At 45.9% G+C, this 27284-nt stretch overlaps 1 protein-coding gene across 13 annotated transcripts in view; it reads left to right on the top strand.

The window, feature by feature from the left end:
- The window catches only part of SAMD4A (sterile alpha motif domain containing 4A), a 235424-nt gene that overhangs the window by 173429 nt on the left and 34711 nt on the right, over positions 1-27284 (top strand). For 9 of the 13 annotated variants that reach the window (XR_010942868.1, XM_067735170.1, XM_067735133.1 and 6 more), the window contains 4 exons: positions 2254-2364; positions 8925-9188; positions 20291-20400; positions 22615-22701. Coding sequence is in view for 12 of the 13 variants with exons in the window: in XM_067735170.1 (XP_067591271.1) it covers positions 2254-2364; positions 8925-9188; positions 20291-20400; positions 22615-22701 (572 nt within the window). In the remaining variant the exon portion in view is untranslated. The remainder of the gene's footprint in view (positions 1-2253; positions 2365-8924; positions 9189-20290; positions 20401-22614; positions 22702-27284) is intronic. The other 4 variants (XM_067735200.1, XM_067735191.1, XM_067735212.1 and 1 more) reach the window with 2 other exon arrangements.

The following is a 27284-nucleotide window of genomic DNA, read 5'->3' as shown; positions in this document are numbered from 1 at the left end:
CTGGGGTCAGCCCAGCCCCCCTGATCGCCCTACAGCCTGTTCTCTTTGCTGCCCAGATCTTAAGGCTCCAGACAGCCCTCCCCATCTCATATCCAATAAGAAATGAATGCTGTTCAATTCCTGTCCTTAAACTAGAACAGTCCTGGGGCCTGAATTATGCCAGGAACCTCATGCTTGCAGTGTCTCTGGAAGTCTTTTATTGCAGGACTGATTTATAATACCCAAGTCGATGAGTTGAGAGCAATTACGTAAACGCTGTTTCTCTGGGATAGAGAATAACGGTCCGGTTTAAATGAAAAATGCAGTGCCAAGTGAAAAATTCAAATCGTTATGTGTAATTACAGACCGCAGTAAATCAATTTTACAAACACAGTACCAATCTCACTGTGTCCCAACACCCACAGGGTCAGGTTGTGACAGTTTAAATTTGAGAAGAGGCTGAAGGTGAAGAGAAGGTGGGAATTGGGATGCGTGAAGCCTCAATAGCTTGTCCTGAATCACATGGTGATTCAATCAAATATAATTAAGAAACCAGGAGAACCCAAACCATCCAATTTCTCTTAATTAACACCCCCCAAATAATCTAATTAGCACTGTAAGCTCAAATTGTGGGGTTTTTTTTTTTGAATGATCATTTATGTGTATTGTTACACTTGACATTTAGATTGAATGCTTTAATGAAAACAAGAACCAATTCCCTCATCAGTAAATTGCCGGCCGAAATGCTGAGAATCTCCAGTTCTCATTCTTCTATCAAGGAACTAAGTTAAGAATTAGTCAGGACTGCATAATACATTTCTAATTATTTATAACCCGTCTCCTAACACTAGAAAGAAAAGAAAAAAGATTGCTGCTTAATCAAGGCCAAGTTCAGAGTTTCACACTCTGAAATCCTGGCACCGGTCCTGCGTTTGGCTGGTGCTGAGTTGAGACCCTGATGGCAGTAGGATTTTGGCATCTTCTAATGATGCCAGTCCTTGCCTAATCAGTGCTGCTGCATTTAAGAGCCACCTTGCCCTCTTATCTGGGAGCCTTTTAAGCTCCACTGGCAGTGAAGACTTTGCCAGTAGTTCAGCTCAGCTCAAGACAGGAGTTAGTAGACAAGACTCCAAAATGTCCTTTGTAAGCCCCTTTTAAGTGTGACCCCCTTCTCCTCTGGACAACTGCTGCTGGTGGTGTCAAGATGCAAAAGGATACCCTGATGATTTGTTCAGTGAGTCTGGTAGTGGCCCTGGGATTGATGCTCTGAGGCGGGGCTTGGTTGCTCAATCATGAAACCCTGGCTATTGCAGTTCCAAATTTGGATTGCATTGCTGGTACCCGCATTCAGTCAGCGGCCGGGGAGTGTTAAACACAGGATGGACAGTGCAGTTTGTAAACCTAAGAAGCACTTCCTGAATAGACATGTGAGCTAACAGTGATTACAATTTGAGAGTTATCTTTTAAGAAAGGGGTAGGAGGGTAGTTTTGTCATCAAACATCTAACTTTCTGAGTTTCTCCACTCTCTTCCTTAAACACAGTGACTGGAGCATTTTTATGGACACACTGGTAAACAAAAAAGGAAATAGCTGCTTCAGTCCACTCGTGGCCACTTGCTTGACTCAAATATTTTCTTTACTTGGTGTCATAATCAAAATGATTCAAATTCTGCAACTCTGTCTAAACTCTTCACTCACCACATGGGTAGAAATTCCACAGACAAACCTAAGGTCTAAGAAGCCTAAGGGTTAAGCACATATAGGTATAACTATAGATATGAAAAGGAACATAATTCAGGAAAGTAAAAGTGAACCCAATATACAGGAACCTTAGAAATGGCTGGGTTGATTCCACAGTCCCTCGAACTGGCTGAAACATCTGCTTCAGTGGAGTCAAGTTACTTCCATAGTTGGTGTCATTGGTTTTGACAGAATGGAATGAGAGGATTTGGGCAGTTTCCTTTTAGGACTGATTGATTTGAAGTTCTACTTGTAACATTCTACTGATTTCTATAAAATGTATATATTGGCTTCTTGTCTAACTTATAAATAATGACAATGTAAAGTCAAACAGCAGTTTTCTAAAATAGATTTTCTACTGGATGACACCCAGTTTTGCCATTATAGAAACTGACAAAAGAGGACAAATGAAATGTACAAAAGATTAATGCAGCAATAAAAGTCTGCCAGAAACATTCTAATTTACTTCTTAAAAGCCTAAACGTTTAAGTGATCATGTGAAGGCAGAAACATACATCTTTGCTCTGCCCAAAGGCCGAGCCTTCTGTGGAGTCATAAGGGCTGACACCAGTGACAAGGACTCGCATCATGGAAAAACCTCTCCAGGTGCTTTTCCCTGCGTCAGAACGTGTTCACTTCAATATGGTATGAAAATGAGACTGAACGGGGAGAAAGAGATTTGGCAGTGTGTATCTGTCAGCCCTGTTGGCATGTTCTTTGCGGCTCTGTCTTCTTCTGGAGTCTCCGTTTGTTTTGTTTTGTTGCATAGGCGAGTGTATACTTTCTCTTCAGAGAGCGGGTGGCTTCCTCCCTGGGCTTGTCGGGAACACCCGGTCCGCCCCCTACGTCTTTGCTTTGTAGCATGCTCTTTCTTCTTCCCCCAGGATGGGGTGGAGTCTACAGCTGTTTGGGGGAATCATCTTCTGGTGTCCAGATGTTGTGAGCACTGGTTTTCCAAACTTTTGGACAAGAAGCAGAGCACAAGCATGCAGAGTTGAGGCATATAACCTTTCAGATTTGCTTTTAATCTGTTCCCTGAAGCAATGAGACGGAGCATGTTAATTTTAACCGTAATAATTAATACTCCCTTCCCCCTCCAACCCCCGACACAAATCTGTTCGTGGCCATGAATGTGACTGGTGTTGTCTTTTTTTTGCATGATGTCACTGATTAAATACCCAAGTTTTGTTTTCTTTTAATGTATTCTTGCAGTACTATTAATCTTTTCTTCCCCAAAGATTCCCACCACAGGGCCTCAGATTACTGGTTGTGGCACCACAAAACCAACTAAAGAAGAGGAATCCAGGGTCTAATGTCGTTTCGCCACTGAGCCTTACTCAAAGATGGTGGCTTTTTTAAAAAGCAAATGCCTAGAATTATGCATAGGTGTTAGTGGTGTTAGCAGAACTCTACTCTTTGAAAATGGAAAGGCTTTAGTAACAGTTCCTTAGATGCTCTGAAATCAGTGTTCTCAGAAGAAACTCTTGGGATGGCACCCGAAAGATGCCTGTTAAGCCTAAACTAAGGGAATGGACAGAAACACTCTCCCCAGTAACTTTGAAACAATAGCCATAGCTATTTTATAGCTGGCAATGGCTTGAGCTTTTTCTCCTTCAAACTTGACAAGTATCAAAGCACCTCCTGCAGCAAAACTCTCAAATCGGTGTATTCAGCAAAGGTTCTACTGATACTTCTGAATGTCTTTTGGGAGTAGGTCTAAAAAATATTGTTAAAGTACACCATTAACAACACGTAAGTAGAATATTCCCCGTACTTTTTCATAGCCTGTTGACACACGTAACATGTATCACCCGAGTAGGGAATTGACCTGGCCCTTTTCATTTGGGAAAGAAATTCTAAGTTAATATTTAAAAAATAATATGCAAATGTTTGATTTCCTCATTCTACTTTTTAAAATCCCTAAATTAGAATGAGTTGTTTTTGTAAAGTTTAGTCATACTAGCAATTAGATTGAGTTCTGTCACATGAGCGTCTAGAATTTGAAAAATTAACAAAGCATTAAGTTTTTCTGTGAAGGCCAACTTCTTGAATTAGAAATGGAGAGACTTGCTTAAGAAGAAAGAAGAGTGAAATTGCAAATCGTGTCTATGTGGCTGAACTCATGAGGGCCCGATGAGGTTGCAGAGCCCAATCTTGGGTTGAGAAGACAGGTTATTGGGTTTGATGAAAGAGAATGACATTAGGAGTATGGGTGTACTTAATGCCCTTATTCAAAAGGAAATCAGCTTCAGCAGTCTAGATTTTAGACTCCAGGGCAAAATGCTGAGCCTGGAGATGGGTGGAAACTCACAGTGGTAGCAATGAGACCTGGTGGTGGAGTGAACTTGAGGAGGTAGTATAACTGTGAAAGGCACCAGAGGACTTTAAGCATACGAGTTCCCGAGGCCACTAGTTGCCCGTGGAACTCAGCAAACACAGCAGAGAATAGCAGTCATCTCTGTCATTTATTGAGTTTGGGCCTCAGTTTTTAACAAAAAACTGGGATCCCCGTAAAACAATAAGTGTACTTCAAATCTGATGATGAAAAAAATGGCAAAAAGAGCTATGAATTCAGCAACTATAAATGAATTTATATTTTATTAATTTTAATACTCTCTACATACGTATAAAAACCACGTATAGCACAGCGTCTCATCTACTAACCGGTACACGTAGGGATTCCCAGGTCCTTCCACTACCCAGGGGCCCCCAGCCCACAACATAGGGATTATTGGATTACATTGCCTTTCAGGGCCTTGCACCTCTGAAATGTTATTAATCTATGCTCATAATACTAATTTTAAAGCATTACTTGCATTCACTGTATAAAGTTAAGGAGAACAGAGAAGTATGCAATGTATCTTCGAAAGATCTCCATTACCGTTTTTTAGGATAAAGTTTCAGTGTAAGAGTTGAGCTTCAGTCGTCCGAACTGTTTGTGTATGAGGATCACTTCACTCCTTGACAGTGGGGTACAATTCTTAACCTAACAGTGGACCAAGGAAAAGCTGGGCCCGTATCCCAAACCTTCCTCTTTCCACAAACCCCATTATTTGTCATATTAGAAGGCAGGAGAAGTAGTTATACCTAATTTTCTTAAAAGAGTCTATCTGGAAAAGTCTTTTCCTGAACCTTATTTCAGTAGCTAAAAATCAAGGCAAAGTTAAGTTTGGTCAAAGGAAAGGGGAAAGAAATCTGATTTCCAGGCTTTCAAGAAAAGACTTAAAAGAACAGAACCCAGCGCCAGGTATCGTATTTTCCCCTAAAAATGTGTTGAAAGTAGTCTCATGAAAGATGCTTGGAGATGAAAAAGAAATCATAAGGTTAAAGGAGGTCAGAGACGGCGGCTGGCCCCGAATGGTATGACAGAGTTTATTGCCGGATTATAAGACCCTCTGTCCTCACATCATACTGCTCCACTGCTGAAGCAAGATTATTTTTAGCTGCTTTTCCCATATTTCAACTAGACTTGCTCAATATTTATTATTTATTTTTAGTTCACTTGAAGTTATAAATGTTCCAACTATTATAGTACTCTACTGTCATATGTACACATACATACATATATATGTGTACATACCTGAGATTTCCTATTCCTAAAAATATAAGCGATACGGGCTCTATACTCTACACAGTATTAAGTTCTAGCTTCAGTTTTTTCAAGAGCAAGAGTCACACTTTTGCCCCCCTGGGCAATCGTTAGAATGAATCCCTCCTGAAATATGCCGTCCCTCCAACGCTCATTATTATAAAGTCACAAAATTCAGGACCTCGGTTCAGCTGGAACTTGCCAACTTCTCATCAACAGTGAGATTTTTTTTGCAAGGTGTGCTTAATTCTGCATCATTTGAATATCACTCTGGGGCAGCTTAAGTCTGAATGGAGCGCTGCTGTTGTCTGGCATGCAGCAGTCAGCAAGCGAGAACATTCAGAAGGTCTGCCTCTAGCTAGAGTTATTCTGGGGCAGCGAACACAGTGTGAAGAGCTTCTCAGAAGCCTCACTTCACTGCTCTCCCCTCCCTACTCGTAGGGAAAGGAATTTTATTTATTTATTTTTGCCTGAATATCCATTCTTCCTCTATTTACCACCACTTCAGATGAGTTCTTTTGGTTGAAAAGAAAAAGGAGCCATGGGACAGCCATCCACCCTTTGCCCCGGGCCACCTCATTCATTCCACTGCTGTGTGGCCTGTTTTCTCACACCCTTTCTGTCCATGGCGTTTATTCTTTCTTCTGCTAGTTTATGCCAAACAAAGTACTCCAGCACCTGACGTAATACCAAATTCGGCTCCTCGGTCACCATTACCTCTACCTGAAGATTTGTCTTCACGCCAAAGTGGCCTTGTTGGCAGGTGACCTGTCACCTGCTCCGGTCTCCTTCCCACAGGAAGGTGAGCCTGTATTGCCTCCAGGCCTCAGTTCCCTTTGGAGAAATGAGGTGTTTGCCCCGCACAACTTGGCTTTCATGTAGGTGTGGGCCCCCGCTGGCTCTCAATCCACGGCCCTCTCTGCAAACCAAACCAGAAGCTTAACGAGAGGCATTGTGCTTGGTTGCTATGTCAGGTTCGCTCCTAAGGGGACGTTTCTGAGTTTGGTGCCAGCTGTGGGAATCTCTATGATACAGACAGGGTGGGGCCTTAGGTAGAAAGTCCCTGGGAAAAGGTCCTGGTACCTCAGGTATAATTGACTTTTATTGGAGACAGAGACCAACCAAGTTTGTGCCGTAATCCCTATAGCTTCGGCCAAGCTCAGGGATATATGAAGAAATGGATGTAGGTTTCTACGAACAAATCCCTATAAGTCCTGGGAAGTTAGGTAAACATTTAGTAGATTCCTGGGACACTGACAGCCTCCCTCCCCAAGGACACCCATCGGTGGGGAGGTAGCATGGATTTTAAGAAAACTTTCGGTGGAAAGAAGCAAATTGGCTTCATCTAATAACAGAATTCAGCTGCTACCTGTGTGTGGTATTGTTCTCCACATCCAAAAACGGGGACTCTCTTAGCAGTGTTACCACTCATGGTTATGGATTCAGTTATAGCCTCTAACCAGGTGGAATGCTAAGGGTTCCAGCAGCTCTGAGCTGTGTGTCTCTCTTTGGCAAGGCCTGTTTTTATGGTTTCGGGCTCACTCTAATCCTGGCTGTGAAGAGGAGCCCCCGTTTCCACTCTGGGCACACCTGGCTGGCACCGTTCAGAGCATCTACCAGATATTCTGAAATGGTTGCAGAGGTACCAGGAAGCAAAGACATCTAAGCTGGAAAGTCCCAGCACTTGGGGCAGCCCTGAACAAGTCTGCCCAATTTTGTATAAATACTTAGACAGGCATGAAATGAATTTTCTGGATGTCTGGCTTTTCTTCCTATTGGCTTCTCTCTTCATTTTTGCTGCTGCTTCCTTTTTCTTTTTCTGCTTTTTCTTTTTCTTTTTCTTTTTCTCTTGCTAATTCGGATCCAACCAGGTAGCAATGCATTTTCCAGGGAGCCTTTTTAAATAGTTTCTTCCATAGTCTATTTAGTGGAAATGCAAGCTGTTTCAGCCTGTTAGGATCCAAAAAAATTTTTAACAGTGTTCCCTTTGCATATTTTGAAGTTAGATGATAATTCCTTGCCTTTGATAGAATCGACCCAAATTAGAAATATTTCTCAGGTTACAGATACTACACTCGGCAGCTCCCTTTTTCCCTCCCTTTTTTGTTAATAAGGAAGTTTCTAGCCCTTCTGATTGTCCCTCTTGCACACACAAGACTGCCCTTCTGGCCACATGAAGCCAAACGGAAACACTGACAGCAGAGGTGTGAGCCCCATGGCTCTCAGGGCCTGGTTAATGCCAGCTGACCAGGAGCAGCCTGCCCTCACCTCTACTGCCCCAAACACACTTTTTGCAAACACTCAGACTTTTGGCCCTGGTCTTTATCATTTTAAGTGGGCGGCAAGGGAGCCTGCTGTTCAGGTCTCTGTGTGGGTGCTGCCGCACCAGAATGCGGTTTAACAGAAAGCAGAACTTCTTACATTGGGATGTCAGGCCTGCTGACTGAAAAACGCACAAAGATGAACGCCAGCAAAGCATTGCTAGTCCGTACTTGGGAGAGTAAATACCTCATCGGAGGGGATAGAGCCTGAAATGGAACTTAATGGCTTCCCTGAAAAATGTTTAAAAATGCATGTGGCTCAGTTCCATGTTAACACTGCAGCAGTCAAAATAAACTGGACCTGTCAGTAGCCAGCGCAGAGAGAAAGTTATGAATAGACTTATTTTGTAAGGTTGTCACTTTACACGCCCAGAAAAACCAACCAAGGGTAACGTCGGCTCCCTCGGCGTTGATTTTGGTTAAATCCCTCCCTTGAATGACCTCAATTTAATTTGGCTAGGTATATGTGAGTTGTTGCTTTTTCCTGGTTTTCTGGAAAAGAAATTAAAAATGGGGGCTACACAGATGTTGCCCACTGCACGGAAGGGCTGAGCACGCTGGTAGAAACCATTCCGGGATTACTGAGAGCACCCCCCTGGCTTCTGAATGAACGCCTTGTTACCTGGAAGTGTTTTCAATATAAAGTTTGGCAATTAACCTGCGAAGCCAAGAGAAAGAATCGGCCCTTTCACGCACAGCTGCTGTGTCCCGTACCCCTGGTAGTGTTGGGCCCCTCGCTGAGCCTGCACCCCCTTCAGAGGTGATGGTTCCCCCGATTCCTGGTTGGAAGGACTAGTCCACTTCGTCTAGCTCAGCCCAGCAAAGATCCCCAACGATGATGACCGGCCTGCCTGCCCTTCCAGAAGTCCACCCTTAACGACATGGGTAATGTCGGGTTTTGTGTGTTTCCTCCCCTGCAAACAAATTATCCAGGACATGTTCTTTTCAGTCTTGGCAGATGGCCACTTAGCCAGGCTGTCAAGCCTCACCTGATTTATGTAGCAGTAGCCCACTACTCCAAATCCTGATTTCTAGAGTCGGAACTGAACCCAGATCCCAACCCGCAAAAGCACAGGTCTGGGCACTATAGATGTAGCCTCCCTGGAGAAGCCCAACCCACCCAGAGGCACAGACAGCATCCTTTTTAATCACCCCGAAGGGAAGGGCCACCCCATGCCCACTGATGCAGTAATAAGACAGCGCCATCTCTCAGGGTGAAGAGGTACTGTGGGTTCTTCTGCGGCCCAGGCTAAAGGGGGGGGAATAACCTATTTCATTTTATTTTTTTTTTCCAGTTCTCTCAGGCCAGGCACACCACAGCCCTTTGAAACGATCTGTGTCCCTTACCCCACCCATGAATGTGCCAAACCAGCCTCTAGGACATGGATGGATGTCTCATGAGGACTTACGAGCTAGAGGACCCCAGTGCCTCCCATCCGATCATGCCCCCCTGTCACCACAAAGCAGTGTAGCCTCTTCAGGAAGTGGTGGGAGTGAACACTTAGAAGATCAGACCACTGCTCGTAACACATTCCAAGAAGAAGGTAGTGGTATGAAAGGTGAGTGACGACCACTGGCAACAGAGTCCATCCCTTTATTTGGAATCAGGAGGGTGAGAAGAGAGGTAGGCAGTGAGGAGGAAGGAGCCCGCCCCTCCCCAGGCTGATGGAGTTGACCGTGGAGGAAAGGGCTCGGATTCCCCTTCCAGGGCTTCTTACCAAAACCTGGGAAGAGCAAGAGAGGTCAACACCCTCTTTTTTTTTTTGAATGCAGTGACTTGCAGACAATTAAATGTGTCACAGCTGGCGGTGATAGCATCTACTGTTTGCACGTACGTTCCTGGTCTGCCCTGTTTGTAAAGACGCTGAGCTGCTCCAGCCTTCTACCTCACTGCTTTGGCCAGGGAACCGTCAATAATTTAGCAAAACAAACCGCAGGATCTTTTTTCAAATCTCTCTCAGTGTACAATCGTAGTGTTGCTTTCTTTCCTCTCTCCCTTTTCCTTTGATATCCAAAGAAGCTTGCAAACCCTTTTTCTCTGCATCTGTTTAAGGGACATGAAAAAAATACCACTGAGACTCTCTGACAGTGTTTTAAGCCTGATAGCAGATTTGCATACAGGTGATAAAGGCCTTTTGTGCAGCATAAATAAATGTTCCTACACTGCCCTGTAAACCTCTCCTCTTCTAAAGGTACTCATCGGGAGATAGAGATTTCCAAATTACCCATGGTAGGTTCAGAGAGGATACGCACATTCTGTATGTTTAGATGCAAGTTGTTCAAGGGCTGGGAAGCCCTTAGGGAAAGATGCTCATCAGAGACACATTAATAACAATTTTAGATGGAGAAACAAGAGCTAGTCGTGCTCCTGGGACTACGATGCTGAGGGGAGGCTCTGAGGGTGCCCTCGTTGCTGGCATGCATAGTCCTGAAGTTGTGCTGTTTCTGATCGTACCCTTGAGAAGAGCTAGTGTTGACATAAGAGGCTGTGTACTGAGTTTCCTCCCCACCACAGAAGCGTGGCACAGAGAGATGCCCGCCATTGCCCAGGTGCTGGTTGTAAGTGAGCGCCAGGCTGAAAACTGGAGCTTGCCCACCAGGGGACATGAATCGGACACAAAGACACTTCCCTGGAGCATTCCTCCCTCCCAGCTGCTCAGGCCAGCATCCTCCCATCCCACCACCATCTGTGGTGGATACTGTGCTGAGTGCCCAGAGCGGGTGGGACACATCTTGATGTTCTCCTCTCTCTGGTGATAACAAATGGGTCATTAAAGGTGTTTAACAGGCAGCAAAAGCAGTGGCTCCTTTTGGCACGGTGGGGATGTGTGTCCTCTCTTCTTTCTCTTTCACAGTTCTCGGGGAAATGTGTCATAATTTTGGAGACCTACCAAAACCCATTTTGGAGTTTATGCTACATGGTTCTGTGTTCAAGCAGCTGAGCCCGGGGGGATGAGTAGCAGGGGAGGCTCAGCCATGCTTGGCCCGAGACGGGCAGAAGCCGTGGTTACTCAGGACTAGCTTCTTGCCGGGCGAAGTGGAGCATCTGGACAGGTGGAGTGTCTGGACAGATGGTTTCCAAGAAAGCTACGCGTGGTTCTAATTGGTAACTGTGGGAAGGAGGCCCGGCCTTTACGTTGAAGGGCTTGGAGGGTCTTGCAGGAAGCCTGTTGTTCTCCAGGACACAGGCCTCGCCCAGAGGCATGCTGGGTCTGCTGTCTGCTTATAGGAGCTTCGTTATCTTTTCTTTCTTTTTTCCTTTTGCTTTCTTTTCTTGGTTTTCTTTCTTTGTTTTTGGTTGTGAAGCTCTCTGTATACCTTAGACATTCTCCCAAAGCAGGGAAATGTTTGTTCATTGCATGCTGGCCTTTTGAGGTGAGAAATGAGTAACGAGAGCAGGCTTTTAAAGAGAAATGAATGAGAGAAAAATGGAATAAATGTCCTATCCCTGTTTTAGAATCAAAGCCGAAATATTCCAAAGTCCAAGGAACATCCCATCTATCCGCTTCTTTGATTCCTTCTTTTAGAATTGGTGAGAATTGTCCCCTCAGAGCTTCTTCGATCGGAAAATGATGCAGATAAGATCTGATAGCCAAGATTTTCTATATAGGCCCAAGGCATGTGATCAGAAAACAGGCTCTTTGGTGACAGGACTAAACAGAGGACCCTCTTCTGTGTATATCCACCTTCTGCTGACCTATTGAATGGTCCTTCTCCCAACGTATACAGTCCTTAGTGAATGAAATGGCAAAACCTATTTGAAGGAAGGAACATGATAGACGATGAGGGTTCTATGTGTGGGAAAAGTATATTTGCAGTTCAGCTGGTAGGTCAAGCCGTAGGAACATCCACACCTGAAAACAGCATCATTCCAGAGTGTGGGGGCCAGTGTTTATGCCACATGAATGCCCCTCCCCCGCTGCACCTGGCAACAGCTTCCCTCGAAGGCCACCCCTGAGGACTCCCACCATCAAGCGCTGCTCAGGATGGCCTCCCAGGAGAGCGCAGAAGCAGCCCTTAACAAGCCTGTCCTAAGAGTGTGTCATACGATTCCCCTGTCCAAGAGCAGGCACCGGTTTAAATTTCCAAATTAATTTGTATTTTTCTGAGAAATGAAATCTGAAATCAAATGAAGTGCTTTTAAAGAGAGCTAGCTCTTCCTCTTGGATCCATGTCTCTTCCTTTCAGTGACCTGGCCCTTTGGCAGGAGTGTCAGCCTTTTAAAGCTACTTTCTGGTCCACTTCAGGATGCCATCATCTAATTGCTATTTTCCTACTTTTTAGACACCCAGTTTACGAGAACAACAAGGAATCTGTAGTAGAATTTGGAGGAGTTCCAAATCTCCAGGGGACACATGTCAGCCCTCACCCCACACCTTGGGAAAAGAATAAAAATTCCCGTAATTGAGCTTAATTTAGTGTGAATTCATCTTTCTTGACAGCAGCTGTGCGTACTTTGCCGAAACGCTGTGTTCATCCGAGGCTTCCTTTTCATCCAGACAGATGAGCCAGGTTTGGCTACGCATCGTCCCTTAGGAATGTGCCTCTTGGGTCCAGAGTGGGAAATAAAGCTCACAGCCCAGCATTCTTGCCCTTTTTTTTTTTTTTTCACAAACATCCATCTCTCCCTCTTTTCGTCTTGGTGTCAGCGTTCCCTGCCAGGGATTGTCACTAAGTTCCCTCCCAAGTAGACCAGCTCCTGCTCTCAGAGGATTAACATCATCTGCCTGCTTTGCTGTGTTTTTCCTTTTATAGTAAACACACATCCTGAAGGTTTAAGTCAGCTCTGAAGCACTGAGTGGATGTCCCTGGCAGTAGGGATCTCAAACTAATATCTCAGGCTCAGGGAAGCGTGGGATCAGCTACTCAACTAGAAATTAATGAACAGAAGTGGGACACTGAATGGTAATATGGAAGTTTCCCCTTCAGCATGCCCTGTGGAGGCTGCTGGTTACACACGTTTGGACTGAATAGACTGATTGTGGTTTCTAAATTCAGTGGTCCTTCTTCCTTGCAAAAGCTTCACTGTGACTTATCCCAGGGGAAAGATTCTTGATTCTAAGTTGACACTCAGTCCTATTCTTCTCCCCTCCATATCACATGAGTAGAATGTGCTCTCTTACCCCTTTGCTCATACAAAGCCTCCAGGTGGCCAAGAGGGAAAAAAATGACATTCCCATAAATTCCTGAAAGGAAAAGAAAATAGAGAACAGAATTTCATTGGTGGGAGAAGTACATTTGCCCCTCCTGTTAGCATCACGTCTTCAGAAATTTTGTATAAACCCAACACCTAAAGACTTATCCGAAGGCAAGGGCTGTTCGTGAGTGATATGGCTGTTCTATGGGAACAGAGACGAGGGAAGAAAGACTGATTAACAGGTTTCATTTTTGTCCTCAGCAAGTCAGCTGCCTTTCTTGAGCACTTGCTGAGAGAGGCTTTGGACTGGTTATTGGGGAGACAGAGGTGAAGGAGATGGTCCCTGCCTCAAGGGACTCACTATCATGCGAGCCACAAACAGAGACCTGATGCATGTGCACATCTGTGAAAATACCTTGTCTCAGAGACTTGCCCTGGGTCGAGGCAGGCAGCAAGGAGGGCCCTAATTCAAAGTGGAGGGGAGTCAAGGAAAGTTCTTGGAGGGGGAGAGGCCTGGAGCTTCAGCTCAGAGCAGGATTACAGATTAGCCAAATATATAAGGTGAGGGAAGGGCATTCTATGCAGAGAGAATGTTATTCGTGAAAGCATGGTTATGAGACAGCTTGACCAAGTGCATCATCCGATGGCTTGTGTGTTAGGGGCACGTGGGAACAGTGTCTGGAGAGGGACGAGCCGGATGCTAGACATTGCAAAAGATTGGAGCTTTTATCCTGACATGGAAGGAATTTAGCAGCAGAATGACCTGCTTAGATTTACATATCAGAAATAGGACCTGAACGGAAGAGTGGGAGACATACCAAAGTAGGGGAGGGGCAGGGGATTCTGGATTTGGAGGCCAGCTGGGCGGTGGGCGATGTTTCAGTACCTGAGGAGGAAAATGAATTTGGACAAAGCCGGACAAAGGAGACAAGGTAGTGTGTTCGTGGGGTCTTCGTAAGATAGACCTGAGAGAGCTCTGAATTGAATTGCACTGATTGAATGTAGACAGGGATGGAGCCTGAGGAATTTAGGACGATGCCCAGCTTTTTGCCTGGGACATCTGGGTAGCCCATGATGTCATCGACAGCAAAGAGTAAATCGGAAAAGAAACAGACTGGGAGGACAGCGTGCGGCAGGCTGAGTGCGGGCACCTGTAGAAGATTCCAGTGGAGGCGTGCCAGCCAGGCCCACAGTGCACCATGCTCTCCCCTGGCTCAGCCTCCCTAGCATTCTGCCTCCCTGTGGTGAAGTTCATGTGGGGAATTCACTAGACTTCTGGCTAGTAAGGCCCGTAGATTTAGTCTCCTAAGACTGAGAAGCTCCGTGATTTTCTCATTGCAGTTGTCGGTGTGACAGGGGTAGAGATGGGGCGTGGGGTCTGTTTCTCTTGAGATGAGCTTCCGCCTCACCATCATGAATTAACATTGGATAGTATACTTATGAGGTATGGAACTATGTTAGTATAAAAATATAGGGGTAATTTAAACTTACATTGTTTGCATATAGACATGATAAAGGTAAAAAAGAAACCTTTGGGTCCAGTGACCTTGATAGAAACATAGCGATTAAGAGCGGAGGGAACCATGAAAATAGGCTCAGGTTTTCTTTTCTAAAGAATCTTTCTTAGGTGAAACTTACGTAAACTTTTTTCCTCCATAGCAAAGGAAATATATTGCCTATTCTGAAATAGCTGGTTTGGGCTTTTGAGTTGTAGACCTTTGAACTTCTGCCTGTCTTAGAATGAGATGAGGGAAAAAAAATATTGAGAAGTGTTATTTTTGTAAGACAATGGAACCCATCAGAAACCTTTGTAAGAAAGGTTGTGAATACAGCATTTCTGAGGGTCGTAAGGATGTGAATGATGGAAAGGGAGTGACACAGCCCCTTGTGTGGCTGGGACACTTTTCAGCATGGCTGTCATGGGAACAAGTTCCTATTTTCTGAATGCTGACTTTCTAGATGCTGTCTCGAATTCATCTAACTTAAAGGCCAGGATTTAGTAAACTTACTTCACTTTCTTTATTCCCAAATGCCAACATACGACCTGTGTGGGTAGGTCCTAATGGGCTCAGACCTGTGCTCCCTCTTTTCAGATAGGCTGAGAGGCCCTGATATCTTTGAAAAGTAAATCCCCAGGATTCCCCCAAATTCTAAAGGTCGTGAGACTTACAGCTGCTATTTCTTACAAAGAGTGTGTCTTCAGCTAAAGTGCTTTAAGGACAGCTGTCAATGTGGAGCCCAGCTGCTGTTGACGCAAAGCAGGCTAAGAGTAGAACAGCACTTACGGGTGTCATAGCCGATGGAAACTGGGAGAAATTTAGTCCTTCTGTTTGTATCAAACACTTCACAGAGGGTATTTTACCCAAACTCGACCATCTCTGTGCCTTCCAAGACCCACACATGCTCCCCACAAGCGTGGAAGCCGGAGGCCACCATGGACACGTCCCAGGACGGCGGAGCCTGCTCCAGCCCCACAGGGACCCGAGACCAAGGCACCTTCTTTCTTTTGCTCAGAGGCTGGTACAGAATGGGGCTGTTCATTCCGCTCTGGCCAAAAATAGGCTTCAGTTATCTTAATGGTGCTGCTAGACTTCTTCATTTTCGAAAGACATGTTTTCCTTCTTTGCTTCAACCCTGAAGAGTTAGTCCCTTCTTGCTCCTACGTTGGCTCTTCTCCCTCCAAGACCAAGGATGCAGTCGTGTCTTGGAGAGAGAGAGGGAGTTGTTTGAGATTAGCCTGGCTCTCCGTGGCGAATGGGAGTTGCTCTTCCATTTGCAGGTACCAGGACCACCACAGTGAAGCCTCTTGTGGAAAAGGCGGCTGTTCGTGGTTCTGTCTTCCAGGGATGCCTTACTCCCTACCCGTTACATCGTTCCCCATATTGAGCTCTTCTGCAGTATTGGTTCCATCTTTCTCTCGTGTGGGGCCTCCTTGTTTGGGGGGCAGGTGCTGCATGGCCTGTTGACATGAATGATATTTGCAGCCGTTCCAGCAGCAGGCATTTGAGCAAAGCAGCCCAAGTTCTAACTGGAGCCCAGCTTCTGTATGAGCTGTAATATGCACCACAAAGCCTCTCGGTGGCTGATTTATCCGAACTCTAAAAGGTGAATAGAAAGCGTAATTGGAAATTTGACCCACTGGTAAAGACCAACGGGTGGACATACCAGCATATAAAACATGGGTGAAGCACTGTTATCAAAAACGCCCATGAGAAGATGAACCACCGTGGACTGCAGCAAGATGTAGAGGAGCTTCATAAGGATGGACACTGTGGCGTGGGAGCCCACTGTCCACACAGGGATGGTGCTGCTTTCTCCCAAGAAACTTCCTACCCTTTGCCCTTGTCAGTTTCCTTCATGGGCTTCTCTTCCCTCACCTTCCCCTAAAAGCCTGGTGCTCCCAGGGCTCCATCTTGGCTCTCCCCTCTTCCCCGAGTAATCTCACCCACTTCCATGGCTAAAACAACTACCATGTGCTACTGACAAGGAAAGTGGTTCTCCAGCTCAGCCCCCTCTTCAGAGGTCTTGACCAGTTGACTTCTCCACCTGGATGGCTCAAAGGTGATGACACTCAGCTGACCTAATGTGGAGTTCACCATCTCTCTCCTCTCACCCCAAATCTGATGCTCCCCTGTACTTTCCTACCAAACCTACTCAGAGGAACCATTTTAGGCTCCTTTCTCTCCCTTATTCCCTGTACTTCCTTAACCTTCAAGTGCTGTGGATTTACGTACTTTCCTTCTCCTCTGCCACTGCCCTCCTGAGCTTGGATTCATCTCCTGGCCTCCACTCCCACTTCATCCAGACCAGCCTTTACATCGACAGCCATCATCATTCTTACATACTCATCTGATTGTGCCTCTACTGCTCAGATTTCAACAGTTTCTCATCACCCAAGCCAAGGTTGACTCTCCTTGGTTCGGCGTTAGAAATCCCAATCATCTGACCCTTGCCTATTTGTCTCGTCTTATGTCTAAGCTCTTCTCTAGAATTCACCCAAGCCTTTGCTTGGCCTGGAACGCTCTCTTGCATCTTTGCTTTGCTTATGCACTGCTCCTGCTTCCTGAGACGGCTTCCTCATTATGATCTGCCCAGTGACTCCAGGACCAATGCTACTGTGACGCTATCCCACTTCCCAAGGCAAACCCAAATGCCCATTGTTCTGTGCCCATCCCCCCCCCGGCCCCCCGCAGAACTTTGAGTAGACTTAGCACTTGTCCTGCAACTTTTATCATTTTTTTGTGAGTTACCTGTTTTTTTGTATTAAAAATTCCTTGATGGCAGGGACATGCCTAGCCCCCATAATAGGCATTCAACAAATGTTGAGTCAGCAAATACCAGGATTCCCACACTTGGCAAGGAAGTCAGTCCCAGCATGTAATAAAATCATCTTTATCTTTCTCACACTGCATAAGAGAATAACTTTCTAGTCTGAGACCTCCATTGGCATATCCGTCAGAAACAACCCAGATGAAGTTAAATGGCTGTGTACCAGCCAGAGGCAGGAGCCCAGGCGGCATGCATGCTTTCAATCACGTATCAGCCACTCCAGGAAACACCCCTGTTGGTCTGTGTCTTCCAACCATAGGCCTGAGGTTATGTTAGCTGGTTCTCAGCTTTGCATCCAACCATGTAGTATCTGGACCATGGGAAAGGAACTGAGCTTTCAGTTAGAGTTTGTCCCTGGCCAACATCTTACAGAATCTAGCCTCCAAGTCATTGGAGTTCCTGGCTTCAGAGGAGTGAAATGGTCAAGGCACTCAGTTCTCTGGTGTGTTTCCCTCTTAATGGAGTTTTGTTTTAATCCCTGGCAAAGGAAGGTGCCTCACCACCAACCAAGGGGTGAAAGGTTAGTAAACTACATTCTTAAGAACTGGGATTTCCTCTTCTCTGTTCATCAGTTCACGTTGCAGGAGGAGATGGCACATGGCACTGAGCTAGGAACTGACCCTCTAGGAGCAGGTTCAGCCTGCCTACCCAAGGCACATATGGCCAAGAAGAGCTTGCATTTCCCCAGAACATAGCCAGAAATAACTCTTCAGGAAGGCCTAACTCACCATGTTCTGAAGCTGTGTAGGAACCCTTTCTGGGGAAACAACTCCCGGTGACCTACATTTTGATTAAATGAGTGAGGCAGGCTCTTCATCCCTCTAACCAGGGAAATTCTAGTTGTCAAAATACTTTTATAGAAAGGAATGAGTACTGACTGGACTGAGACTTGCCAAGCCAAGATTTGCACCCCACTCTCCCCGACCCTTAAAACACCATATTGTCACCTTGGCTTATAACGCACCCAGTTTGCATCATGATTTAGTAGCTTGGGATTCTATTTGTTTTATCATCAGTGGATTTTGCATGATCAAGCTGTAGGGCACCCAGTGAAAATTTAGCCCATGAAGTTGCTCCATATTCTTTTATGACGACTGTACCCAAGCGTGGCATTGGGTTACCCAGACTTCTCTGAATCACTATCACTGAGTTTTCTGAGCAGCTACTTGGGGCCTTTCAAAGATGTAAACAACAAACGTGAAACCTGGTGACAAAGCAGTAACATGTCAGTGGCCTAAAAGCCAGAGATATATCTATTTGCTGCTCACTCTGTGGAAGTATTAGCATTGTTTTAACAGCAACAAAAGCATGATGGAGAATCAAGTCTGGTCGAATAGTTCCAGGATGTCACCAGAGGGAAGCAGATGTCCTGAACTCTTGATCCAACCACAACTTGAGTTGGGGAGGATGTGAGGATTGGTACTATGTGGCTGGGGAAGTCCTGTCTCTTGTGGTTAACAATGGTCCCAGAAGAACTCTCCACTTGTCGCAGTAGAATGAAGGGCCTGCAAGCACAGAGTCAGGTGACTTCTCGCCTGAGATGACTGAGTCTGTTCTTAAAATGCCATTGGCTATCCAATTCTGTTTCTCCAGAAATTCCTCCTCTTCGGTCTTCACATTACTGCAAATCAAGAAGTAACCTCACCAGGCCCACTCTCCCCTGCTATATCTTTGAGTTTCAGGGGATCATCCCGTACCCACATTCCCTGAAACTAGGCTGGGTTCACCCAGGTGGCAGGGCCTGATATCAGAGTAGGCCAGGCCTCTTTAATCAGTCCCAGTTAGCTACTCTAAACATTAAAAAATGAGAAGTTTCCTACTTATTTTGTAGTGTTTGTGGATTCTGTCAGCACCTCAGAATAAAGCACTTAGCGGTAGATAGTATCTTGCAATCAACATGGTTAGTAATGGATAATAGTTCATAGAAAGCATGAATAACGTTTATCCAATGCTTCAGCATTTCAAAGACTTTACAGTCACTGTTTATTCAGCCTTCCCACTGATGGGCTATTTGGTCCTCATTCTACAAAAAGTTGATACAATGTAGGAAAGATCTGGGAATCTGGCAACCTGTCTCTAGTCCCTATTTCACCACATACTTGCCCTGTGATCTAGATTTAATGACTTAATTTTGCCATCTGTAGAATGAGCTGGGGTGGGGGAAGATGATTCTAGAGGCTTCTCAAAGATCCTATCAGCTCAAAAACCCTGACTTTAGAGCATGGGCAAGTGCTTTGTTTTGGTTGTACTTAGCAAGGTAATAATTCTCCTGTGGATTTTCAATACAGTTACTGTTTAATTTTCCTAAATCTAGAATCCCAAATGTAGGAATTATTTCAGATGTGCTTTGGAATTCCCATTATCCCATAGTCTGGACAATCTTTGGACCTTTCAAGTCCTGATTTGTGGTTGACATAGGGGAAAGGGTCAGCAGACACACACACACACACACACACACACACACACACACACACATACACACACACACACACACACACACACACACACACACACAGAGAGACTATGGGGTAGTTTTAGAGTGCAGGATGCCCTTATTCCCACTGGGGTATAGGAAGTCAGAAGAAAAATCAGGCTAAGAATGACAGCAGCTCCACCCATGGGGAAAGTGCTGCTGCCTGGATTTTTTCCTATCACTGTGGAAGTGGCAGAAACAGCATATGGGGATCTGCACTAAACCTAGAAAGAAATTATCTTGAGGATGAAGACTCATCATATGTAGTTGACGTTCTAAGTCATTTCTTTCGAAATCAAAAATGAAGTCATCTGGCTAAAGCAGTGAATCCCTGACATTTTGGGGGCCATGAATCCCTTTGAGAATCTGACAGAAGCTGTGGATGACCCTCTGCCCAGAAAAGCACCCATATATTCACAAATTGGGATGAAGTTTTAGAGAATTGCTGTATGCTCTGAAGCCCACGGACCCCAAGTTAGCCACCCCCTGGTGTAAAGGGTAAGGGAGCCCAACAGTGGGAATATCAGAACTAGATCAAGGCTTCAAAGTCTGTAATTTGCTGACAAAATTAAACAAGTAGTAACATAAAGGTTTTTTTTTTCTTTCGTTTTTTTCCCTCTGACCACCACCTTCTTTTCCTTTCTCTCTTCCCACATCTCTTGTCATCTCTTCTCTTTCCCTCTGAATTTCTCTCCCCATCTCCTGTGCATCTCGCACCACAGATGTTCCAGCCTGGTTAAAAAGCCTCCGCCTGCACAAGTATGCTGCGCTCTTCTCCCAGATGACCTACGAGGAGATGATGGCCCTCACTGAGTGCCAGCTGGAGGCTCAGGTATGTGCTTGGCTGGCTACCCCCGAGAAGGTAACCCGGGTGGAATCTGACGTTCAAGTCCAAGGCAGACCTTGTTTGAACCCGTACCTGTACCCACCTGGTAGCTTGCCTTGTTCTAGGAACTGCCAGGTGCTGGCCAGCATGCCATGGTGAGTAGGGCTGGGTTCTTGCCTTCAGGGTCCACTAGGAGATGGGAAGATGAACAGGTAACCACAGAGTAAATGAGGGTGAGAAGGAGTGTTATGAAAAAGAGAAATAACCTGGGTGCACACTTCTGGGCTGCTAGGGGGGAATCAGAAGAAGTAACATTGACCAAGACCTCAAAGAGTCTGTGTCCCTGCTTTTGTTTTCCTGGGCCCCTCCCTCTGTCTGCCCAGCCAGGGCTGGTTTGGAGGATGACAGATTGGTTGTGTATTGTCCAGTCCAGTTATAAATCACCTGACTTCTAGTAGTTAGGAAGTAGAAGCATCAGCTCCTGTCTCAGACCTTCCCCAACACTTGTCCAAAAACACATTCAGACTGATCTTAGTTGGAATGGAGAAAGTTGTACAAAATATTTTCTTCTAAGCACCCTAAATAACATAGGACAGCCATCGAGCATGGGATTAACCCAGGTCTCAGATGTCAGTTCCCTCTGTGTGCTATAAAAGGACAAAGTTCCTCCTTCCCTCTGTGGGTACCGAAGCCCAGGCCAGTCAGCAGAGCCCCTGAAACTAAGCATGTTTCCTACCATGCTGTGCTCGGGCAAATAGATCTGACCAATGTCTTTGTTTCCCTTGTTTAAAATGCTATTTGCATGTTTCAAATTGACCTCAGTTTCCTTTGAGTGGTGATTTGAGAGAATTAATGGTCTGAATGGGCTAATAGTATTTCCCCTGCAGGAAGAGGAGATTATACCATTTGGGGCATGGCTGGTCTGGACGTGGACCTCCCAGCAGATCCTGGTTTCCCACTGCATATTCAGTATCCACAGTTAACCTCTGCAGGCCTGGCTGAATACCAGTATTGAGTTGTAAGACAAAGCCCAGAGTCACTGCACATTCTCAGAGAATGAAAGGCCCTAATTTCAACTTCCTAACACTTCTCCCACTGCTTTTTTATCTCGATCACTCCTTGAGATCCCCAGGACTGATGAGAACTTCTTCTAAGAGCATTCTTGTGTTTGGGTCAGAGTTGAGAAAAAAATCTCAGTCATCAGTTGTTCGACTTGAGAAAAAACAAGAAATAATTGACACAGAGGGCAAAGCCAGAGGCCAGCACAGACTTTTCAGAGTAAAAATTCACTTGAACCCAAAGTCAAGGCTAAACAGAAATATGCCCCCAGTGCTTTATCTTAAAGAGTGGGTTTAGACATGATTTGAGTCTTAATTTTCCTCAGTAAAGGCAATACCTCTGGTGTTCCCATCTTTAAGAGAAATTTGATGAATATTTGCGAGAGTCATCAGAAGTTTATATTAGAGACCTGATTTGAGAAAGAACCTTCTATTTGGAAATTTGCAGTCTCTCTAGTCAACACATGTTTAACTGAATCCTTGGGCTCACCACTGATGCACAGTTAAGCAGATAAAATCCATAATCCTAACTGTGAATCCTAATCCTCTATCTGAAGTGATGACTGAAATATAGGTTTAAGTTCTCTATTCTCGTTTTCCTTATGGAGAACCAAGAGGGGCTGCAAACTGACAAAAACCAGCCTGTGTTGTCTGACAGCAGGTGAGAACTGCACTGGATTTCATGTCTCCTCGAGATGGGTAAAGATAGGAAAGCTTTGAGAAAGGAATGCGTATCTCTGTATGGGGTTGGAACCTTCAGGAAAACTGGAAGGAACCGAAATGATAAAACCTGGACACAAGGAGTGAGTGTATGACCTAAAAGTCATCTTTTAAGACTATGAAGAAATTTCATGCTGGATGGGATAATTGGCTATTTCTCGTTCTCCTAAAGGCCACAGCCAAAAGACACGGGCAAATATGTAGCCAGATGGAGTTAAAGTATTTAGTAAGAAGAGGTCGATGACAGTGGATATTGAGGAGTTACAATATTTAGTAAGAAGAGGTTGATGACAATGGATGTTGAAGAGAGAGACAAATGGATATTTACTAGTCTGCACACACGTGGGAACCAAAAAGACAGTAAAGTACTAAATAGCTTCCAAGAATCTCTAAGCTGAGGCTTAAAAATATGTTTTTAAATATAACTTTTACTTCATTACAGAATGTTACCAAAGGTGCAAGACACAAAATTGTCATCAGTATTCAGAAGCTCAAAGAGAGACAAAACCTCCTGAAGTCTTTGGAAAGGGTAAGTTACTACCGGGTGATGGGCCACTTCCACCTGCATCGTGGGAAAATGAGCCAAGGGAGATTCTCAGTTGAAAGTGTCATCGGCAGATCTTGTAGAGAGTATCATGCTGTTTCCTTACCCAAGTCAGAAAAACATGAAATGATTTTGAAGTGAAGTTTCCTGGTTATACATGCTTCTATGTAATTTAACCGCTGAAATGGACTTATTCCCTGCATCCAGGCATCCCACAACTGGCCATCCCAGAGCTCTGCCTTTATACATTTGTAGAGATGAAGGAGTGTTCAGCCCACAATCAGAGGCTGCAATCTTGACACATGAGTGTAGCGAACATACAGATGTGCTTCATCCCTGCTGTCCACCCAGGGAAGGATCTTATTTTGAGAAAAGCTGCCCCCAGAGTGGCAAACACCAAGTAAACCCCAGGCTTCAACAGAGAGGATCGAAATCATTTGACAGGCAGGCATGGTAGGCTCTCCAGAGAAAAATTTCAGACATTAACCTACCAGAATGGGTCCCTGTGACTCTGAGAGGAACCATCTCAAAAGCGCACGGTGCTGAAAAAGAGTTTATTCCATTGTTAAAAGCAGTTTATTCGCTGCTACCATCCCTTTTTGCGTGCTGCCTAAGCATGTTCTCTTCCTGTCATTGTATCTGGATGTCGCCACAGTAAGGATGTCATTTTTAGGGCTTGGTGACTTTATGAGTTCATCTGAGGTCCAAAAGAGAGCAGGCCTTGTGAGTCAGTGCTGCTAGGCCGCAGTGTGGAGATCCTTGTATATTGCTGTCGGGAGGCAGCAACTGGGAGGCAGCTGGGAGTGGTGGGTGGGAAGGTACTGATATTTGCTGCCTTCAGAGCTTGGGTTGTAATCTCTTCCAGTAATCCCAGGGTGCCTTTGGAAGGGAGCAAAGTATTGAGGTAGGTGAGGCGAAAGCAAGTTTTGTAAGCTCATAAACATTTTAATGTCATGGGAATTTTTTTTTACCTTATTCACAAAGATGTGTGACAACATATAAAATTATGCTTAATGCATATCTTATAAAATATAAAGTAATATGTAGTTACAGAATATACATCTTTATAAGGAAGGTGGGTTTTTAAACCTCTGGATGGATAGATAGAGGCTACTCATAGGCACCTCCTTGATGAAAGGCCTGTTCTTAATTAAAGTGAATCACCAATGACAAGTAACCTATCCAAGTGAACTTGAAGTTGTTGTTGTTGTTCTTAGTTTTATATCAACTCCTCTACCAGGCAGTTTGCCTAACAGAGTGATTACTGCCGTTTTTATATAACTGTTCTTTTTGGGGGAACATTCAACAGGCCAGTTTTCTCCTTATCTGTTAAAAAGCACAGAAAACATTTTACATAAGGATTAGATTGCTAAGCATTATGGTAAAAGAGCGATGTTTTCCGCACTATTTCTGGAGCATCCTTCAAGAGCTCATTCATATCCTCTTGTCACTGAGGATATGCACCCACCTGGGGGACAGAGAGATGGAGTTGCTCTTGGCTCCACTCCATGCAACGTTGGACCAAATCAGCACGTGGAAACACGAGGGCAGCAAGGTGGCTTGGGCCGCCCTCACGTGCCACTGACTTTCTATCTAGCCTGTCATAAGTCAGTGACACTTTCTGTGTCCTATATGTCACACCTAGAATAATGTTGACTCCACAAAAAGACCTTCTCCCTGGGTCACTGGACTGGGAATGTTAAAAAGATGACAGGGCTTCCCTGGTGGCGCAGTGGTTGAGCGTCCGCCTGCCGATGCAGGGGACACGGGTTCGTGCCCCGGTCCGAGAAGATCCCACATGCCGCGGAGTAGCTGCGACCGTGAGCCATGGCCGCTGAGACTGCGCATCTGGAGCCTGTGCTCCGCAGTGGGAGAGGCCACAACAGTGAGAGGCCCGCGTACCGCAAAAAAAAAAAAAAAGATGACAGATGTAATACAGAGTCTGAAAGCAGCTACTGGCCAAGCAGAAAGCATGATGAGTTTACTCGGTGTGACTTCTTTGAGGAGGGAAGCTGTGGACAACCACGTTGGGCTTGCTTGAGAACACCCGAGTCCAGACACCTGCGAGCTTGTCCCTTCGGGAGCTGATGGCCTGGGGGTGGGAGTGCAGCTCTCCTCCGCATCCACTGAGGACTCAGCCCCTGGCTCTGTTCCCTCTTCTCTGGGAGCCGCGCCTGTCCCGCTCTGCCAGGGAGAGGGTTGTCGGTAACCCGTTCCCACATGGGCCACCAGCGACAGGCTCCGATCAGCCATTTCTCTGACATTCCCAGACATCCTCAGCTGATTATGCTGTTGGAAACGCTGTCATCATGCCCTTGCCTCCTATGGCATTCTTACGTCACACAGAGCCCAGAGATTTCTAAGGAGATGGCCGGGACCCTGCCCGTGGCTGAGTTCATAACCAGCAGCCGCTGCAGATAAGCTCTAGGTCCAGAGCGCTTCCACTCAGTTACTGAACACTTACCAAGCAGCTGCCTTGGACTAGATTTCCCCTGTCCACTGGAGGCTCACCGTGAGGAACTGGTGGTTCCCACCCTCGGGGAGCTCGGCACACGAGGTACCACAGATAGATGTGTAGTAGTGCTCTCAGAATCCAGCGTGATCCACATCATCGCTGAGGCTGGTGGGGACGTCTTCCTGGGATGAAACAGGCCACTCCACCGCGATGAGGATGGAAAGCAGAGGGGAGCCAGTGCTGGCGGGAGGACTCGCTGGGAGCCCGTGGCCAGTGGTGGGCCCCTGAGCCAGGGCGGGGGCCGTGACGGTGGAGAAGGATGAGAGAGTCAGTTAGCGGGAGTCCGGGCATTGGCAGGAGGTGTGGGCTTGGGTGTCATGCGATTTGGGAACTGAAAATAGAGGAGGAGCTATAGTGAGGGAGAAATGGAGTTGAGTCTGGCGGATGCAGTCTGAGGTGCCTGTGGGACACCCAGGCAGAAACAGCAAGTCAGTGTCCAGGAGAACAAGTCTAGAGTCCACAAGGCTTTGAAAGGCTCAGCTGTGGGTCGTTTGTGTGTGAGTGGTGGTTGGTACCCCCAGAAGTGTGTGGCGAGTGACGAGAGCCGAGAAGAGACCCTGGGTGGGGGGCAGCAGAGGACATGGAGGGACCAAACAGCGACAGACCCCTGAGGGTCAGAGAGCGAAGGAGGGACCATGGAGGAGTCACATCCCATGAGGACTGTCACTGCGCCCTGGAAGTGGCCACCAGCAGCTCACTGGTAGCCATGATGAGTAGGGTTTCAGAGAGATGGGAGGGGAAGCAGAAACCCAAGAACCGGCGAGCGTGAAAGGATATCGAAGCTGTGGGGTCAGGCAGTGTAGACTTCTCAAGGTATTTGGTAGAAAAGGAAAAGGGAAGATTAGAATGGTCACTAGGGCAGATTTTCCAGCATTTATCTTTAATAATGAAAATGTTTCCATGTGCTTTTATTTACTGTCTTTTTTCAACCGACTCCCAAATGATGAAGCTGAACCATTCTCTGAGCCTGGGAACCTGGCCTGGAGAAAGGAGACACACACACACACTCACACACATGCACTCGCACACACACACACACTCACAATCACTCACACACACTCACACACATACACTTCTGTGTTGCCACTGCTCCCTGTCCTGACAGTATCCTCACGCTGCATGGGTCCCGGTAACCGTAAGCATCTTAGGGCAAAGATTCTCTCATATTTGTTTTTACACCCCCAGTGTCTGACAGTGCCCGGCCCGTAGGGAGAATACAGTTAAGTAGATGCAGGAGTGCTATCTGTTGGGTGAGGAGTCCAGTTCTTCTCACACAGGGAGAAGGATAGAGCCATGGGAAGTTACGTAAGTGTCGGGGCCGCCACTGGCAGCCAAAGCTCTCGCTTCCAGATGATGTGCCCCTTGTGGCTGTTACATGCCCCTAGAGAGGCTCTGAACCAGTCTTCCTCCAAGACCTAAGAAAGTCAGGCCAGGAAGGCTGAGATAGTCAGATTTTAGCCTCCTTCCCACTTGTCGGCCCTGAGCTGTGCCTGCCTGAGTGGACTGCTGTGCAGGAAGGACCAGCCTTCCCACTTCTGCTCTCACGTGAGCTCCTTGGCTCTGCACGGGAGTTAACGGGCAGCTTTGCTTCTTTTTGTGTTCATAACACAGGATTATATTTATGGTATGAAGGATCAGCAGAGACTTGGGCTGATTCCCTGTTTTTGTCAACATGGAGAATTCATTCCCACAGCCCCTCGAAGGTACAGGATTGAGCTAGCTTCCTTCTCAACTTGGGCCCTCAGTGCTAAGTTCCGGACTTCACTCTGAAGAGTCAGGAATGTAACCGGATGGTCATAGTGCCACCCCACGGAGGCTGGCATAAGCAGGAGTATTGCCAGCTGGTCACAAGCCAGGTGTTGTCTTTGAGACAGTGGCTTTGAAGTCAAAACAGAAGTCAAACAAAGCATGATTCCTGATTGTGATATTTTCAGAAAGTGTCCAACGTTATTCATTATGTTTATGCTTTCCTTGTTGGTGTAGTTGTCCCCAATAGAATAAGATCTGAACTTGGGACAAGTATATGCTTCCTGTTTGAAGGAGTTCGGCTCTT

The sequence above is a fragment of the Pseudorca crassidens genome, chromosome 1 (assembly GCF_039906515.1).
Source record: "Pseudorca crassidens isolate mPseCra1 chromosome 1, mPseCra1.hap1, whole genome shotgun sequence".
Taxonomy (NCBI): domain Eukaryota; kingdom Metazoa; phylum Chordata; class Mammalia; order Artiodactyla; family Delphinidae; genus Pseudorca; species Pseudorca crassidens.
This window is presented reverse-complemented; position numbering and strand designations above follow the sequence as displayed.